We start from the raw sequence: 16,743 nt of genomic DNA, 5'->3' as shown, positions 1-16,743 counted from the left end.
CCAGGAGCACCAGGAGAAGACGTGGTCTCGTCCAATCCCCTCAAGCTAGAGACAGACCAGCAGGGCCTGGGACATGCCTGGGTCACACAGAGGTCCTGTCCACTGCGGCCAGGCCACCCTCCTCCCAGTCCTGCACCTCCCCCGCCTCCCAGCACCCCAGCTGCGCCCTACACCTGCAGCCCCTCCCGGGTCCACCGCCCACTCACCTGGCACCAGGCTTTTCCCAGGGCAGTGCCTACACTGGCTGTGAGACATGCCCAGACCCTCAGGGGCTGGTCTCCCTCCACATACCCTCCCCCACAGCTGTCCCGGCCCCTCTGGAGATTCTGCTCCCTCCACTTAGGAACCCCTGTCTCAAACGCCACTTCCTCCAAGAAGTCCTCCCCTGACGCCAGCACACCACTCCCATCCAGAGGTGGTTTCTCCCTCCCTGAGGGTCCCGGCTGTCCTGTGCCTCAGTCCACCGGGCCTCAACCCTCTCCCTTCATTCCTGAGGTGTCCCTCTGGCCTCCCCTGGAGGCCCGGCCCTGAGCTTGGGCGCAGAGGGCTCGGTGGATGTGTCTGCGAACGCTGCCCTGTGCCAGGCTCCCAGCGGCTCCTGGTAACAGTTGTGTGGTTGCCAGTGATAGCACTGTGCCAGGGGCCTAGTGGTCATAATCTTGCTCAACTCTGCTGTTGGGATGAGTAGCTCCTTTTTATGGATGAGGAAACTGAGGCCCCGAGCGATTAAGCAATCTGCCCAAGGGGGTGGTGACTGGCGGGGTTGGGACGAGACCCCAGGTCTACGGACACCAAAGCTTCCCTGTAACACAAACTCCCCCATTTCCCAGGCCCGCCACCTGGGGGAAAACAGCTGTCCTCGTTTTTGGCCTCTGATTCATCTGAACCCACCTGTAAGTCTTGGGCGCCCTGCCTCAATCCCCACAAAGGCTGTGCAGGCCCTTGCTTTCCCAGCCTCCCTGCAGCCTGCCCAGACTTTGAAACCAGAGCCAGGGGTGCAAAGAAACAGGATCAATGTGGGAACTAGTTGGGGGCCGGCAGGAGTGGGAGCGGCCGCGGGGCACAGGCACCAGATGAAGTGAGGGAGGGGTGCTGGGAGCCCCCGGGGTGGGCTAGGACACTGTCGCTGCCCACTGCACAGCACTCCTGCCCCTGCCTCTGGCTCGGGGGGGCCCCAGGAGCACTCATGTCCCTGCCCTGTCCAGCCCCAGGGAGGGACACTTTTGTCTGAGCCAAGCTGGGCTGTCTCGTCTCCTGACAGGGACCGGCACAGAGATGGGTGAGGGACCCATCTTCGGCCCATGAGACGCAAGGGGGAACCCCTGGGGACTTCCGGGAGAGGTTTCCCGAGGCTCTGATGCAGGGATCAGCAGGCCGCATCTTTCTCTGGTGTGGTCAGGCCAGGCGGGAAGCGATACAGGGACCCCTGGGGGCAGTAGCCCTGTGGGACCTGGAGGGTAGCCGCCTGGGAGCAGAGCCGACAGACAAGGCCCAAGATGTGCTCGCTCGGAGACCCCGGATCGGCCACTCCTGGGTCCCCCTCTGGGTTTGCTGTTGGGTGAGACGGTAGGTCCCCTTAACCACTCAGGCCGGTTCGCATCGGACCTCTGTCACTCACAGCCATGAGCCCCTCAGCCGCTCCACGTCCCACGGCGACACCAGCACCCTAGTCACTGGTCACAGCGTTTGTTTCACCTCCAGCACTGTCTTCAGCAGGTGGTACCGAGGGCAAGCAGGGGGTCAGCCTGCGGGGTTTTGCTGTAAATCTACACATGGCAGTGTAACTACAGGCACAAGATGGCATGGGGAACTTTAGGGACTTCAAACAGCTGATGGGGGGGCGGCGGTGGCCCGCAGTCTGTGTCTCTCTTCACTGTAACCCACTGTGGATCCCTCTTCCAAAGCAGGACTCAGTAAACGTTTTCTGCAAAGAGCCGGAGAGTCACATTTCAGGCTCTATGAGCCACATACGGTCTCTGTCGCATATTCTGTGTTTTTCTTCCAACCCTTTAAAAATGTACAAACTGGGCTTCCCTGGTGGCGCAGTGGTTGAGAGTCTGCCTGCCAATGCGGGGGACGCGGGTTCGAGCGCTGGTCTGGGAAGATCCCACATGCCGCGGAGCAACTAGGCCCGTGAGCCACAACTACTGAGCCTGCGCGTCTGGAGCCTGTGCTCCGCAACAAGAGAGGCCGCGAGAGTGAGAGGCCCGCGCACCGCGATGAAGAGTGGCCCCCGCTTGCTGCAAGTAGAGAAAGCCCTCGCACAGAAACAAAGACCCAACACAGCCATAAATAAATAAATAAACCCAAAAAGTTAAAAAAAAAAAAAAATATACAAACTATCCTGGCTCTCAGGTGGTACAAAAGCAGCCAGATCTGTCTCACCCCCGGACACCCTCCCTGAACCAATTTGCCGCTTTCAGCCAGGTCAGCCTCTGGGACACTAAGGAGCTTTTCCTGTTTGCCCCCCACAGTCCCGGCCACTCAAGTCCAGATGTTTCCAAGAGAGCATCCAGCTGGGATAAGCACAGAGACGAGGTGGCAAAGAGATGACGGCTGTGGACTGTGGCCTCAGGTGGACTTGGACTCAAATCCCTGCTCGGCCACTTCTGACGGGGCGGCTTCGGTTTCATCACCTGGAAAATGGGGAGGATACTAGTGCCAACCTCGTAGGGCGGCTGTGAGGCTCAAACACCCCGTGAGCACTTTCCGCGGAGCGAGGCACATTTCGGCTGCTTAGGACCATGTGGGGAAGCGTCTGGGGCCTCCTCTGAACGGCACGTCCACCGGCTTCTCAGCGAGGCTGCATGCCCTGCGGTGCTGATACCCAGGAGCCTGTGCAAGTCCCCGTCCCTCCCCGGCCTCGGCTTCCCCGCAGAGTGGCTCATTGGACAGGTCTCCGTCCACCCTCCACCTCCCCAGGAGTTAATGAGATGGAAACCTCCACGCACGTGGGTGCATCCTGTCCTCTCCCAAGCCAGGCCGGGGGCAGCACAGCGCAGCACCGAGGGGAGCAAGGCGGGGGCGGCGCCTGACCTGCCCATCAGGTTCATGCTGCCTCAGCATCTCCCCTTTCTCCGGGAGAAAGCCCCTCCAGAGCTGTGCGAGGGGACCCCGGGAAGGTGGGTGCTCTCTCCTCTGGTCTGCTGCCTCCCCCAGGTTCCCTTCAGACTCTGACGAGCCCATGAGCCACTCTCCCTGCAGCCCTGCCCCACCCGCTGGGGGACAGCCAGAGTCAAGGGCGGGGGGCAGGGCGGGGGCTCTCAGCAGGACTCCATGAAAGGCTCCGCAGAAGCCTCGTTCCCACATCAGCGAGACGCTTCTCAGAACCCACAAGTGTTTGGCACCTACGCTGAGCTGGGCGCTTTGCAAACACGGTCACGTTTATCCTGTGAGGCAGCACTGCTCACGGCCTTTACGGGGGACCTACTGAGGCCTGCAGGGCCTGCCAGGCGTAGAGGAGCCAGAATCAGAACCCAGGACTGTCTGACTCCAAAGCCCCTGGACTTCCCACCCGCTGCCCCGGCCTTAGAGTTGGAAGTGACTTTTGATATCAGCACCCCCCACCCTCCGTCACCTCCATGTGGCACGTCTGTGGTTAAGACCTGGCCTCTGCCCAGGTATCTCCAGTGACAGAAGACTCACTACCTTCAAACAGCTCTTGTCACTGTAGGAGCCCTGCTGTGGATGGAACCCCACCCAGGCCTGTGAAAGCCCTTCTTGGGCTGCCTCGTTCATAACCCCAACAATTTATGTTTCCAGAGCCTCTTCTGAGCCACGGGCTGCATAAGCGCTCCCTTGGTTAACCCCCGATGAGGTGTGCTCATCTCACACGTGGAGAAACTGAGGCCCGGAGAGGTAAAGGGTTTGGTCTGAGGCTGCACAGCCAGCTCTGAACCCAAATCTGACCCCAAGCCCTTTCCCCGGAGCCCTGGTTCCCAGGGCCCCACCCCACCCCCGAGTTGAGCAGCCTGGTGGGCAGAGGGCAGGTGTGCGGGGGAGGCCATCATCAGGTGTGGCCAGTCTGGAACCATCTGAACTCCCCCAATGGGGTTGCCTGTTGAGAAAGACAAGGACCCAAGAAGCAATTAGCCCAGAAAATGGCTCGGGACAGGAAGGGACTAACTGCTTTTCTGCCCAATGTCCGTTGGTGCTGTCAGGGGACGCAGGCTGGGGGAGGCCGAGTTCTTGCCCTGGATCAGCTTCCACTCCTGCCCAAGCTCTGTCGAGGGCACCGCTCTGGGACCCGTCACAGACCTGTACGGCCACTGTGTCTGCAACCTGCCTGCAACTGCGGCAGGCACTGGGAAGCACCAGGGGTACATACCAGGAAAAGCTGTGACCATGAAAACAAGAGACTTGATGCGACTGGGCTGGGGCCAAAATTCTGAGGACTTTGCAAGAAACCAAAAAATGAAGGGCAGAGAAAAAGAAGTGAACACCTTGTCATGAGCTTTGGAGACCTCAGCCTTGCAGGCCCAAGGAACCAAGCCGTGGTGAAGCTTCTGAATGCCCTCGGTCAAAGCGTGAGGCCCCGAGGCTTTGCCATGAGCGCGGCTCAGCCTACATCAGTGCCCACCACCCGCAGGCAGGGACAGTCCCACCTGTTTACCCCACACCCTCCCCTACTCTCCCCGCTGCCTTTGCTGTCCCAGATGAAGCTGTTCCAATCTATTCCCTGCTAGGATGTTACATAACAGCAACTCCGCATGGTAACATGGACCTGGGGTGTCCCTGGGAGACGACCAGAAAGCGGGAGATGATGGACCTGCGAGAGGGAATGAACTTGCTGTGCTCAGTGTGAGACGCAAGTGTGCCTGAGACCAAGGTCCGTCATCCACCTTCAAAGCTGGACTTATTTGGACCTCACCTGAGACGTGGAGCTTCGTTAAAGAAAAAGCCAAGATTCTGTGGACTGCAAATGAATTCATCAGTAATAAGAGCGGCCATTTCCTTACTACACGGCAACCAAGTAAACTCGCATTAAACCTGGCAACCACCCGACCCCGTAGATACCGACATTCCCATTTTACAGATGAGGAGACTGTGGAGACACCCAGGGTGGTGGAGCTGGGATCTGAATGAAGGAGTTAGACGCCGCTGCCCCCTCCCTCGAACCCATCTGTCCCTCAGAAAGCCCCGTTGCCCACCCACACCACCGTGCACTCCCATGCACTCGGCACACACACGTTCTCGGCTGCCAGGGCCTGCCTGCCTCTAGCTGGGGTTTTTTTTTTAAAGATTTTTTTGATGTGGACCATTCTTAAAGTCTTCATTGAATTTGTTACAATATCGCTTCTGTTTTATGTTTTGTTTTTTTGGCCGCGAGGCATGTGGGATCTTAGCTCCCCCACCAGGGATCGAACCTGCACCCCCTGCACTGGAAGGCGAAGTCTTAACCACTGGACCTCCAGGTAAGTCCCTCCAGCTGGGCTCTTGCAACAAATTGCCCTTGTCTCTCTGGCTAAAGCCCAAGCACGACACTCACTCCTGCTTGCGGCTGCCCGGTCAGGGGCTCCGGGGAAGAGACACTAAGTCCTGGCTCTGGCAGTCTTCTAAAGGGACCTAGAGGCCCCTTCTGTCCCAAATGGTCTGGCCTGAGGAGTGAGCCACATAAACTGGACATCAAGATAGGGGAGACTGTCACTCGGGAAAGCAGGTGGCAGAGCGGCCCACAGGGAAGTGAAGGGAAGGAGACAGCCACTATCAGGCTCTTCCTCCCCACGGGGCCGTGTCTGGATTAGCCTCGCCCTACAATCTGCGGAGAGGCTCGTGGGAGTCCTGCTGCCTCGCTAAGAGGGCTGCTGCCCATGAACGCGGGGAAGCAGGTCTCAAGGCCCCCAGAGGCAGCTGCCACGGTGGTTCAGGACACGACTTCGGAGGCGCAAACCTCAGCTCTGGCAGCTACTGGCTGGGTGGCCTTGAGCAAGTGATGCTGGTTCATAGGCCCTTTCTTGCAGGGCTGTTAGAAAGACTAGAAATAATTACACACACACACACACACACACGGGCCTGGCAGAGAGAAGGTGCTCAGTAAAGGGCAGCCACTCAAAGTCTGCCCCAGGCCCTCTCGCAACATGGCAACACTGAAGAGAAGTCGCCAAAAGATTTCCCATTTGAAGTTAACAGGGGACTGTCAAATGCCTCTGCTGTAGAAAGACCAGTGCCCGACTGCGCTGAGCCGGCCTTTGGCAGAGGACTAGAAAATCACATGTCTTTGGGCTCCAGCTCTTAAGGCCAAAGATTGAGAAGCCAAGGCGTTTGTTTCAGGAAAGATCATAGCTGTCAAATGCGGTGCCCCAACTTGCTGGCCGAGAACAGACAGGCTCCATTTGGCGCCAAGAGACAGTGAACGTCACACACGCAGGCTTCCCTGCTGACGCCGGAAAGGGCTGTGCAGTCAAGGAGAAGTATTTGGCCAGTGTCACTAAGGAGGGGTTCAAGCACAGGCAACACCTTCCTTTTCAATGTGTATTAAGTCATTTGTTTATTTCTCAAGATGTGCACACTCAAGTATTCAGTTGGCCAGGACAACTCGTGGCTCCTAGGTATGTACAGGTCCTTCGACGGCTTGGGTTACAGACAACTTCATAGCTAGTGCACCACACACACGAGATAAAACAGGAAGCCTAAAATCCCCAAGCCACTCCAAGAAAAGTGAGGGAGGGAGGAGGGAGGAGCAATGATGGAGCAATGACGCAGCAACCCGTGGCGGAAATCACACACAGGAGGGGAGAACACAGAGGCAGGCTAGCTTCCATCTCTGTCGACCGCCGTTTCCGTGTGGTGCTCAGGGGACTGAGTTCAACAGGTCCTTCAGGAAGCTCTCCGGATCAGTGATTTCTGACAAGAGACCTGGAAAACAGGCAGGGACTGCTTAGCAGCGGCCCTCACAGCCCCCAGCCCCTGAGTCACGGAGGCCACATCCACGCGGAGAACACGCTGTGCTCCGACAAGCTCGGACACAGCTGCTCACGGGAGACCGGCGATGACCGCGGAGACAGTCACCAAGCAAACACTCTCGTCCTGGGAAGGGAGCTGGGCTCCGACACCTGGCGCTGCGGCAGGATTAAAGGCGTTTAAAGTGGCAGCGGCCAGCTCACGATCTCCCCAGAGCGGAGGTGCTAAACCCGGGTCCATGGACCCTGCAGGGGCCTGTAAGTCCACTGAAACTCAGTGCGCAATGGAGGGGGGTCCTCTGGAGAGAGTGTCTACAGCCTTCAGCAGATTCCCAGAGGGACCTGGGGCCAAACAAAGGCTAACCCCACTGCCCTCGAGGGCTGGGAGGAACAGGGTAGGGTAAAAGAACCCAACCCCTAGTCCAGGGCCTGAAGCAAGCTGCCAGAGCTCAGAAGCTCCAGTTTCCTCCACTGCCAAATGGGGACAGTGACAAGTCCTTGTCACATCACCCTGGGGATTAGATGAGGCCAGTTATGTGAAAGTGCCCAGGGCACAGAAGGTGCTCGCTCAATCAGCATCAGGTCCCCTGCGGCCCGTCCCTCCCTCACAAGCAGGGCTCTCATTTGACCAATGCAGGGTCGTTAACCCCGAGGCGGGGCAACACTCCAACTGAAGTCTGGGCTAATGCAGGAAGAGTGGCCCCCATCAGCTCCTGCTGGTTTGGAAGGTGTTTTTGTCCTTGCATTTGAGTAGGGTGTGTCAGATGTTCTGAAATTTCCTACCAGTTTGAACAAAGCAATAAAGCCATGCCGTGAACACCTGCGCTCTAGTGGAAGGCGGCAAAGGCCTCCCGCCTGACCTGTCCCTGCTCGTCCCTGCTCCAGGGCTGATGCAAAGCCCTGAACAGAGGTGAATACCTTCCTTCCCCTGCCCGCCTCTTCCTTGGACTTTGACATTCATATTGACAGTCTTTGTAGACATTCACCAGACCCCTGGGTGACAGGTAAGGCACTGGGCCCTGAGGACACAGACACACAGGCTACGTGCTCTCAGTCGGGGTCACTTCCTGAAGAAAGCAAGGAGGGTAGCCAAGGTAAAATGTCTAGGCTGAAAGGACACCCATGGGAGCATCTAGTGAAGTTAACAAAGAAACTGGGGTGAGCGGTGGCAACCCCTGACCGATAGGTAATGGGGGAGGCACCAGACCAGCAAAGGCCCGTCCAGTATGGCTTCCACTGAGGCCACTGCAACAAACGGCCAAATTGGAAGACAGGCCTGGAGCTTTGGGGAAGCTCCATCCGGGAAGAAAGAGGAATTCACACTGAGCATCACTCCGAACGTTTGAGGGTTTAGTGCCCAGAGGACAGACTAGAAAATGCTAATGGCGACCTTCCCTTGATAGTGGGATCTGGGGAGATTTTTTCTTGCTCTTCACACTTGACAAAATTGCCGTCACGGAAAAGGAAACAAGCTCACAGAAGAGTTAGGCAGGTGAGGCTCCCCCTGCTTTGGCTCTGGGAGCCCTACCTTGGAAAGGACGGTGGTGATGGGGGGCTGGACTGCAGTGCCCACACCCTCAGAGGGCACGGGACTTTTAATTCTGGGTTGATTTCCCAGCACTGGCCCAAGTCACCTCCCCCTGCTGTCACCTGATGCTTGGTTATGAAATCCAAACAAATTTTAATGTGTCTGCAATTAGGATGACAAATTTGTTGTATAACGAACCTATACACAGGAGAGAACAGTGACTTCATTTTTACCAGCTGGGGGATGAGGAACTGTCTGAGGATGTCTCATGTGACAGCAGTTCAAAGCACTGCCCTATCCCTACTAGCAGAGATGTTCTTTGCTCTCTTTTGATATTTACTATTTATCTTAAGAATCAGAGCTGAAATCTTCCACACCTCCCCGGGGGCAGCTGTGACATAAGATGTCTCAGTCCCCGAAAGGCAGGAGGAAGACAGGAAAGCTCCATGTTAATACTCTGAACTGTCATAAGAAGCCAGGAAACCAAAAGGGGCTCCAGTGATTTTCCAGCTATGCCCCACTGGGAACTTGTTTAATCTTCAAAGCCTCAGTTACCCCATCTGTAAAATGGGGATAGCCACAGCTCCCCCTCACACAGGGCTGCCCTGTGGACTGGGAAAGCGCGTGCATGAGGAACACAGCACCTGGGGTGAAGTGAGCCACACGTCACGGCCGCATCTTGTTACCAGGGACCTGGTATGTACACATCTCTCCCAGACCCCTCGGTGGTGGCCCACAGGCTGGTTCTCGCCTGTTTTTTCCTGTGCGTGAAGATGAAAGCAATGCCAGCCCCACTAAGATCTGTGAAAGATGAAAAACCTTGACACTGACCAGCGGCGTCGAGGAACTCTGAGAAGGTCTCCACTGGCATGAACTCCTCCTGGAAGGCCTTCAGGGCCTTGTCGGCAGCTTCGTGGATGGGCATGTCGTTGTGGCGGATGTACTCCGCGAGAGAGCAGGACCAGCCGCCCTCGGTGTTGCTGGTCGGCACCTTCTACGAGAAGCAACAGGACACACAGGCCGGGCGGGTCGCTCAGGTCAGGCAGGGAAGAAGAGAGCCCGCCCATACACATCCAAGTTTTCCCTGGAGGATGTGTTCTGCTTCCAGGAACAACAAAATTTCACTTCATTCCTCTCACAGCCCCTCTCCCAAGCACATGTCACATGAACCTACAAGCTTCGAGAGGCGATGCGTTCTTTCCTCCCCATCCCCTCCACCATCGGCATTTCCCCAAGAAGAGGGACTTGTCAACATACTTTAATTGAGCTGTTTCATTTAGATGATGAAAGGAACCACCCCAAACCCTCTGATTCTCTCAAGGCTGAGAGGAGCGTCCCTATTATAAACTGGGCTGGAATAAGTTACACTCACACAGGGCAACAGAGTTGATCCAAACGGAGGGGACGAGAGCAAACAGAGGGTGACTCGGGGTGGAGCGGGGGGAGAGCTGCCTGTAGAAGAGGGTCTGCAGCAGCCTGAGACCGGGTCACAGGAGCGGTCACGGCTACAAATGCAGTCACAGACGCAGGGGTCAGAGCTAGAGGGTAAACCCCTCCCCACGGCGGGTCGGCCTGTTTCTCGGGGGAGGCTGGCGGAGGAGTCGGCTGCCGAGGCAGGGTCAGAGCCACAAGCACAGACGTCTACGCCCCTGCCAAACCCGGCCACACTCCCAGCGGCCTCCTTACCTTAAACATGTTATAAATGAGATCAACGAGGGCCCAAAAGAGAAGGGAAGAGCGATAAGCAGAGTAGTCCTTCACCGCCTTGTCTGTCAGCCTGGAAAATAAAACCAAACCCCATGTCCGTGAAGACCCCGGGAGGACACTCACAAGGACAGAGCCAAGCATTCTGGGAGCAGGGGAAGAGTCGTGGGCACTGAGCGTCACTCAGCTCCAGCCACTTGCCATCTTCTCAGAGGAAAGCAGCCACGGGTCAGAGCTTCTGAAGCCCTGGGACCCAGCGGTTTATTCACCACAAGACACTGCGTGACAGAGTCATCTTTAGTAGCGACTCTGCTAAGCCAGGGAAAACGGGAAAGAGGGAGACGTAAGTTGCAACACGGCAGCCAAAAGGCTACTGCCTTAAAGAGTCGCCGCAGAGTCCCGTGTTTCCCTGTGTTTAGCCCCCACACGCGCTCTCGGACTTGACGGGACCTAATAAATGAGGGAGGAAACAAGGTTCTCTTCAGTCTTCACATTCCCACTTGGAGAGTTTTTACCAGCAGCCAGCAGGCCTAAACCAGTCTCACACAGTAATCTGCCAACCGCGTGCCGTGTTCAAACCAGCAAGCTGGTGGACACCTGGCGTCGGACAACAGTGATGTCTCGGATGGGAGCCACAGCCGGCCCAACACCTCCGAAATCCCGGGCTAATCCCGGAGCTCACCGCGCCTCTTCATTTCTGACCAGCATCGCTGCTACTTAATCCAGTGATTCAGTTCAGGATTAGAGAGCGGCCAGGCCCTTGGAACACGGAGGGCCGTCACTGACAACAGCGTCCACCGCCTTCTCGGCAGACGCTCCTGGTCTGAGGATTGACTACAGCAGGTAGAGCCACCGTGAAGCACAGAACGACCAGCACCCGCCCTGCACGGTGAGTGACGTGCCGGTGCTAGGACTTGGTTTCTACAGCCCAAGGTCTAGGAGAGGTTTTGTCTGCAAACTGCCTTCATATCTGTAATAAGTAAAGGCTAGATAAACCCTTGTCGTGGAGATTCTACACCTTGGAACAGAGCCCATACCAAAGGGACCAGAACTCAGTATTAAAATGTGTGTGGATGCACGCACCATGTGTTTATATACGCTAGAATCATAAACATCAGACAAGCATAGATGTTATTCATTTAGAAGCTACAACTACACTGTATGGGCCTCAAGTGAAGGGACTACCTAGCATGAGACAGGCCAACCACACCTACATTCAGTCAATGTTTAAGTTATTAACCAAAGTAAAGTAAAATAATAAAATGAGACAATTCTGTTCGCTAAGGTATGCTACCCGTACCCTCCCCGACCCCAACATCTCCAAAGCGCCCACCTCCTCCCCGACCGCCACGCATGAGGATGCTGCAGCCGAAAGGGAAAACTACTGCGAGATGGGCCTGTGGACGAGGATGAGAATTCTTTCTCTGCAACTCTGTGCGCTGGCAGACAAGGAAACAGAAAAGGCTCTGACGGAAGCCTAGGAAAGTCCCAGGCTTAAATACTTGCAAGTTCCTGGCAGAAGAATCTTTTTTCCTGAATGTAAAACCCACAGAAGAGAGCAACTTCTCTTGTGCAAACTCCTAGATTTTTGTGTACCTGCTGCTGCCCCCACCCCATAATGGGCTGAGGACGAAGCCTGCTGCCAGCGGCACTGCCCCAACCACCGGGAGGTCACCCTCTAAATGTCCCTCCTCAGAGGGTGTCCAACACCGTGCTGATGGCCAGCACTCTGCCACCCTGCTTCCGGGGCGCCCTGCTCACACCCCGACACCCCACCAGGGCTGCTCCTTCTTGCAGCTCTTTCGCGTTGGTGGCAGGAATCTGGGGTGGCTCTGCCCAACTTAATTATTTCAGGTTAATTAGTAAAGGTGACTAAACTGCTACAGAGGAAATGGCAACTCATGAGTGCAGCTCACACTGGATTTCCTAATTAAGCTGTGACCAAATCAGCTTTTCCTTAACTGCCTGGGACAGACAGTAATGAATTCCAGTCTCCTAACTGAAAGCAACACAGCTCCTGTGGGTTCAGATCTCACACCTGTCACCGAGAGCCTGTGCCCAGTAAATAGCCACGTTACGTGCTATGGACACAGGCCGAGCCTGGCTTATCAACAACTTAGCATCTTCCAGATCTAACTTTTGATTCCTAGCAGCTAGTTAACTATTAATGCTTCAGACTCTTGGTTAACAATGGAAAGTGCTACGTTTGGAATGGGGGCAGGGGCTAGGTAGGACTCTAACAAGACCGGCCCCCTCCTGCTCTACACAGAGGCTGGCACTGGCTGGATCCAACAGCAGAGCTCCAACCTGGTCTCCCCGGGCCACGAGGCGCCTACCACTAGTGACTTGATAAATCAGAGCTGACGGAGGTGGAGACACCAGGTGTGCAAATTCAGGCCAAGGCTGCTTCCACTTGGTCTGTCATTATCAGGGGCCTAAAAGCTCCTCCCCTGCACCCTTGCTGGAAATGTCCCCTCAGATCCTAGCGAAAGCAGACACACGAGGACAGACCTTCCCAAAGTGAAGCTGGTTTCCCTCAAGGGCAGAAGCAAGCTGACAGCTCATAGCTTACTCTGTAGCCCAGGGAGGGCAGACTGCTCGGGGCCACCACAGGCCAAGAGTAGCGCCAAGAAGTCCACTCGGCGTGTGGCAATCTGCACACTCGCCGCAAAGGGCTTCTCGCTGTTGTTGTTTGCAGTTGTTTGCCTCAAGACACCTCCCAGCTGACCCAAATCACAGCACGGGGTCATGAAAACAAAGACCACTTCCTTCCTGAAATGCCTTCCTTCTTAGGGAGGTGTCCACACCAACAGCAGAGAAAGAAAAAAGGCTCATGGAATGCGGGGCAGACGGGATAGGAATGTGACCAAGGAGGGAGATGGGGAGCTTTTAATACCAGAAAAGAACATCCCCGAGCACAGCCCCCAGGAAGCTTTGCTAGTTTATGCGCAGACCAGCACGATTCGGAACACCTGGCAACCTGTCTCAACCGCCTGCCGGCCCTAACCCTTCTCCTGAGAAGTCTCGCCCTGTGCCTGGCTGGCTCCCTCTCTGAGGGCACTTCCCAGGGGTAAGCCTGGCTCCATCCTTCTAGTGCCTGAACACCTGACCCAGAGGGGCAGGCACCCGGTGGCGTCAGGCCTCGACTCTTGGTGTGACCGGCCGGGAAGGCTCAGGCTCCATTACCGAGTCAAGCGAGGCGCCTCCACTCAGCACCTGCATGCCGCAGGCAGCTTTTACCCACAGCGGTTACAGAGTCCGGGCGACAGGCGGCCCAGGAGATGGCTCACTGAAGCAGGCACTTCCCGAAGCAAGCACTGACCTGGTGGCTCCCCCCGGAGCCACTGCCCGGGCCTGAGAGGTCACCAGCAGCCGCCGCAGGATTTCCACGCGTATGGCTCGCCACTTCTCGGGGGGCAGGACGTGGAGGGCTAGGACAGTGAAATAGTGGGGCCCGTCCACTTCAAAGGCACTCTCCACCCACTTCTCCTTGGGCTGCTCCAGAAAGCCCTGGAGATTCTTCTCCTCTCGGGAAGTTGCTCGGGTTCTGGAACAAAAGGAGCACCATGAAACCAGGGCAGAAGCAGGGCACCAGCAGCAAGAGGGGAGGAAGCTTGCTCAATCTCCCGTCTTCTTTTAAGTTTCCTGAGCGCTCGGCTCACGGAACCCCCCACCCGTCCTCCACCGTCCCTCCCACCTCCTCTCCAAGCGGGGCACCCCCAGCCCCGCCCCAGTCCTTCTCGGGGGCATCTTCCTCGTCCCCCGCCCCCAGTCCAGCTCCGCACAATTCCAATTGCGCGTGTGTCCGGCACATTCACAAACACTCCGCCATCCACGTGTCCTGACAACTCTGGAAGGTGACAGTCGGCACCTCTTTACCAGGGTATCTGAAGGCCCGGGGAATGAAGTGACACAACCAAAGTCACCAAACCAGTCAGCGAACCCAGAGTCTCTGAGCCCACAGCCCACACTCCCCGACTCCACGAGTCCCAGTACAGCTAACTGTTCACACGGCATTTGCAGCCGGTGCCCTTCCTAGGCTATTCTGGTGTGTTCTTTCATGTGTCTGTGTCCTCTCTCCTCCATTAGAACAGATTCCTGCCGGCGAGCACTGCTTCTCGTTCTCGCTTTTGCCTGAACTGCAGCAACAACGGTGATTATCAACTTTAACGCCCAGCACGTTCTAAGAGCTTTCCACGGATTATCTCATTTAATCCTCACAATAACCCGATGACATGGGTACTCTCCCAACGTTACAGGAGGGGAAACTACAGCACAGAGAAAGTAAATGTTCTGCCCAAAGCCACACAGTGGGGAGTGAAGGAACTGGGCTCTGACCCAGGCAATCTGGCTCCAGAGCCTTCCCAGCGTGGACTCTCCACCCTCCCCCTGCAATGAAGCTTCGACAGGTCACTAGACGGGCACTGAGAGATCACTTCCTTATCACATATTTCTGGCTACACTCTCTCCTTACGACCTGGATGGTGCTCTCAGGCCAAGAGTGCTTGATGCCCCATCCTAATTCCCTGATGGGAAATAAAAACACAACACTAGTAGCGGCTGAATCAAAGTTACCAGGTCTGCACATGGCACTGCCAGGCACTGGACTGTGGGAAAGCAGGGGGGATGGTACGGGGACACCAGGCACCCTTCTGCTCCATGGATGAACATGGATGGAACAGGCGGCTACACTAGACTGGAGTGTCCAGAACTGGAAATCAGAAGGTTTGTGCCATCGCAGGACCCGCTCCACTCTGCGCTGGCTCGTGCTGTGTGTGACATATTCGCCTTCATATACAAATGTCCCACCAAAGGCAGCGATCCCGGCTCAACCAGCACACCCCCCGCCCACCGTGACCAAGCTCACACCAGCGTGAACCGGTGAGGGAAGCAGGCTGTGGCTGGGAAACAGTGCCTCCTCGTGCAGCTTCCGGCTCAGCCTCTACCTGACCGAGACCATCAGGACACAGCCCGCTCCCTCCCCAACTAAGGAAACTAAGCATGAGTTACGAGTGTCTGGCATTTGAGAGACATAGTGACATCTGAAGCCACCGGCTCTGTTCTGCTGGACAAATCATGTGGCCTCTCTGGGTCCGCTTTGCTCCCCGGAGACTGGGGCAGCCCCCTCCACCTCACTGCTGCCAACAAGAGGCAACGGCTCTGTCAAAGGCCCCACAGACACCAGCAATCAGCACTGCTCAGGCCTGAAGCACAGTCTGGATAATGGGAATGTTCGTGCTGTCAATGACGCAGGTGTTTCTTCTGACAGTCTAAACAGCCGAGCAGATGATGTAACGACCGGTGGAGACCCGCCAGTGCCTCCTGGTAACAATGAAGCCTGCGGTCTCCAGGTCAGCCTTTTATCTCACAAGGAAATGGGAGGGAAGGAGAAAATCACTTTGTTGAAGACCAGAAAGGAGAAGAGACAAATTGTTCTGTTGCCTAAACTGAACTGCAGCTGCCTTGGGGGGACTGTACACAGCCTTTCAACCTGTCAGCACTCTGCCCCACAGATGTGTAAGACTCTCGGTAGAAGATGGGGCCTAAAAGCACCAAACCATTTAAATCAAATCTAAGAGCTAAAGTATATTAAACCTCTTAGTTTGCTTTTTAAATCTAGGGTAGAACGAAAGACTATTCTCTACCCCCTTAGTGTTTCCGAACTGCTCCACAACGTACATACAGATGAAGATACAAATCTGTTTTTTTTTCTGGGCTACCTTCCTTCCCAGTTGACCTTCCCAAATAATCTTCAACAACACCTTCCCCCTCACAGCTGCCAGAAGCCTCACTCACTGAAGAAGAAACAGGGATAGCAAGTCCAGGTCCTTGGTCCTGCCACACCCTCCAGCTGTGAAACGCTCACCTGGAACAGCCTGTGTGCCTTTGACAGTGACTGTGTGCAGCCCTGACCCATGGCCTCCCCCATCCAAGGGAACAGTCTTGCAAGTAGCAGCTACACTGAAGTAGAAGCTTCGATGATCTGGCCTCTCCCGCTTCCTGCTCCCCTCTGGGCTGAAGGTCAGTCCAAGGAGGCAGCCTTTGGCTGCCCGTGCTGGTAGATGAGACAGTTTTGGAAAAGGAAGCCACCGTGCTCTTTATTCTGTGTGATTCCAAAGAGGCGCAGATGAACATTCCTACTTCGGTAAAGGCTGCCTGGGGCCAGACATTTGTTCTAGAACTAACTAGAGCGGCTACAGAAAAGCCGGGAGAGCTTGTTGGGCAGAGGAACATGGGGCGGGTCAGCCAGTGCTGCCCCAAGACGCGCGGTACTGACGTGTTCAGGACGTAAAGCACGGTGTGGACGATGTACGGGATCAGGTGGATGTTGCTCTCCCGGCCGCCCCCTCCAGTGTCCGCGCTGAAGGACTGCTCCATGGCGAAGCGCAGGAACAGCAGCTTGATGTCGTGGATGTTGAGCTGGTACGTGGGCTCCCGCTGGCCCGTGCACTCCTGGAGGTAAGTATTGTGCCTGGGAGAAGAGAACAGGTGGTGAAGTGGAAGCAAGCTCCCTGGTGAAGACCCAGCTGGGAAGGCAGAGCCCCCCTTCGGCCTGATGGCTGTGAAGGTTACACAGACGGATACAGAATGAAAGGGGGAGTCAAGGACAAG

The 16,743-nt window shown here is 56.1% G+C and overlaps 1 protein-coding gene across 7 annotated transcripts in view; it reads right to left on the bottom strand.

Moving 5' to 3' along the window:
• Nucleotides 1–6,461: 6,461 nt before the first annotated feature.
• The window catches only part of UBR4 (ubiquitin protein ligase E3 component n-recognin 4), a 126,967-nt gene continuing 116,685 nt past the window's right edge, over nt 6,462–16,743 (bottom strand). For all 7 annotated transcript variants that reach the window (XM_082448247.1, XM_082448248.1, XM_082448252.1 and 4 more), the window contains 5 exons: nt 16,409–16,603; nt 13,454–13,678; nt 10,114–10,204; nt 9,259–9,421; nt 6,462–6,855 (listed from right to left, as the gene is read on the bottom strand). In XM_082448247.1, coding sequence (XP_082304373.1) covers nt 6,791–6,855; nt 9,259–9,421; nt 10,114–10,204; nt 13,454–13,678; nt 16,409–16,603 — 739 coding nt within the window. In that variant the 3' untranslated portion in view covers nt 6,462–6,790. The remainder of the gene's footprint in view (nt 6,856–9,258; nt 9,422–10,113; nt 10,205–13,453; nt 13,679–16,408; nt 16,604–16,743) is intronic.

This window comes from Balaenoptera physalus (assembly GCF_965194825.1).
Source record: "Balaenoptera physalus genome assembly, chromosome: 1".
NCBI classification, from domain to species: Eukaryota; Metazoa; Chordata; class Mammalia; order Artiodactyla; family Balaenopteridae; genus Balaenoptera; species Balaenoptera physalus.
The sequence above is the reverse complement of the archived record's forward strand: the minus strand, read 5'-3'. Positions and strand labels throughout refer to the sequence as shown.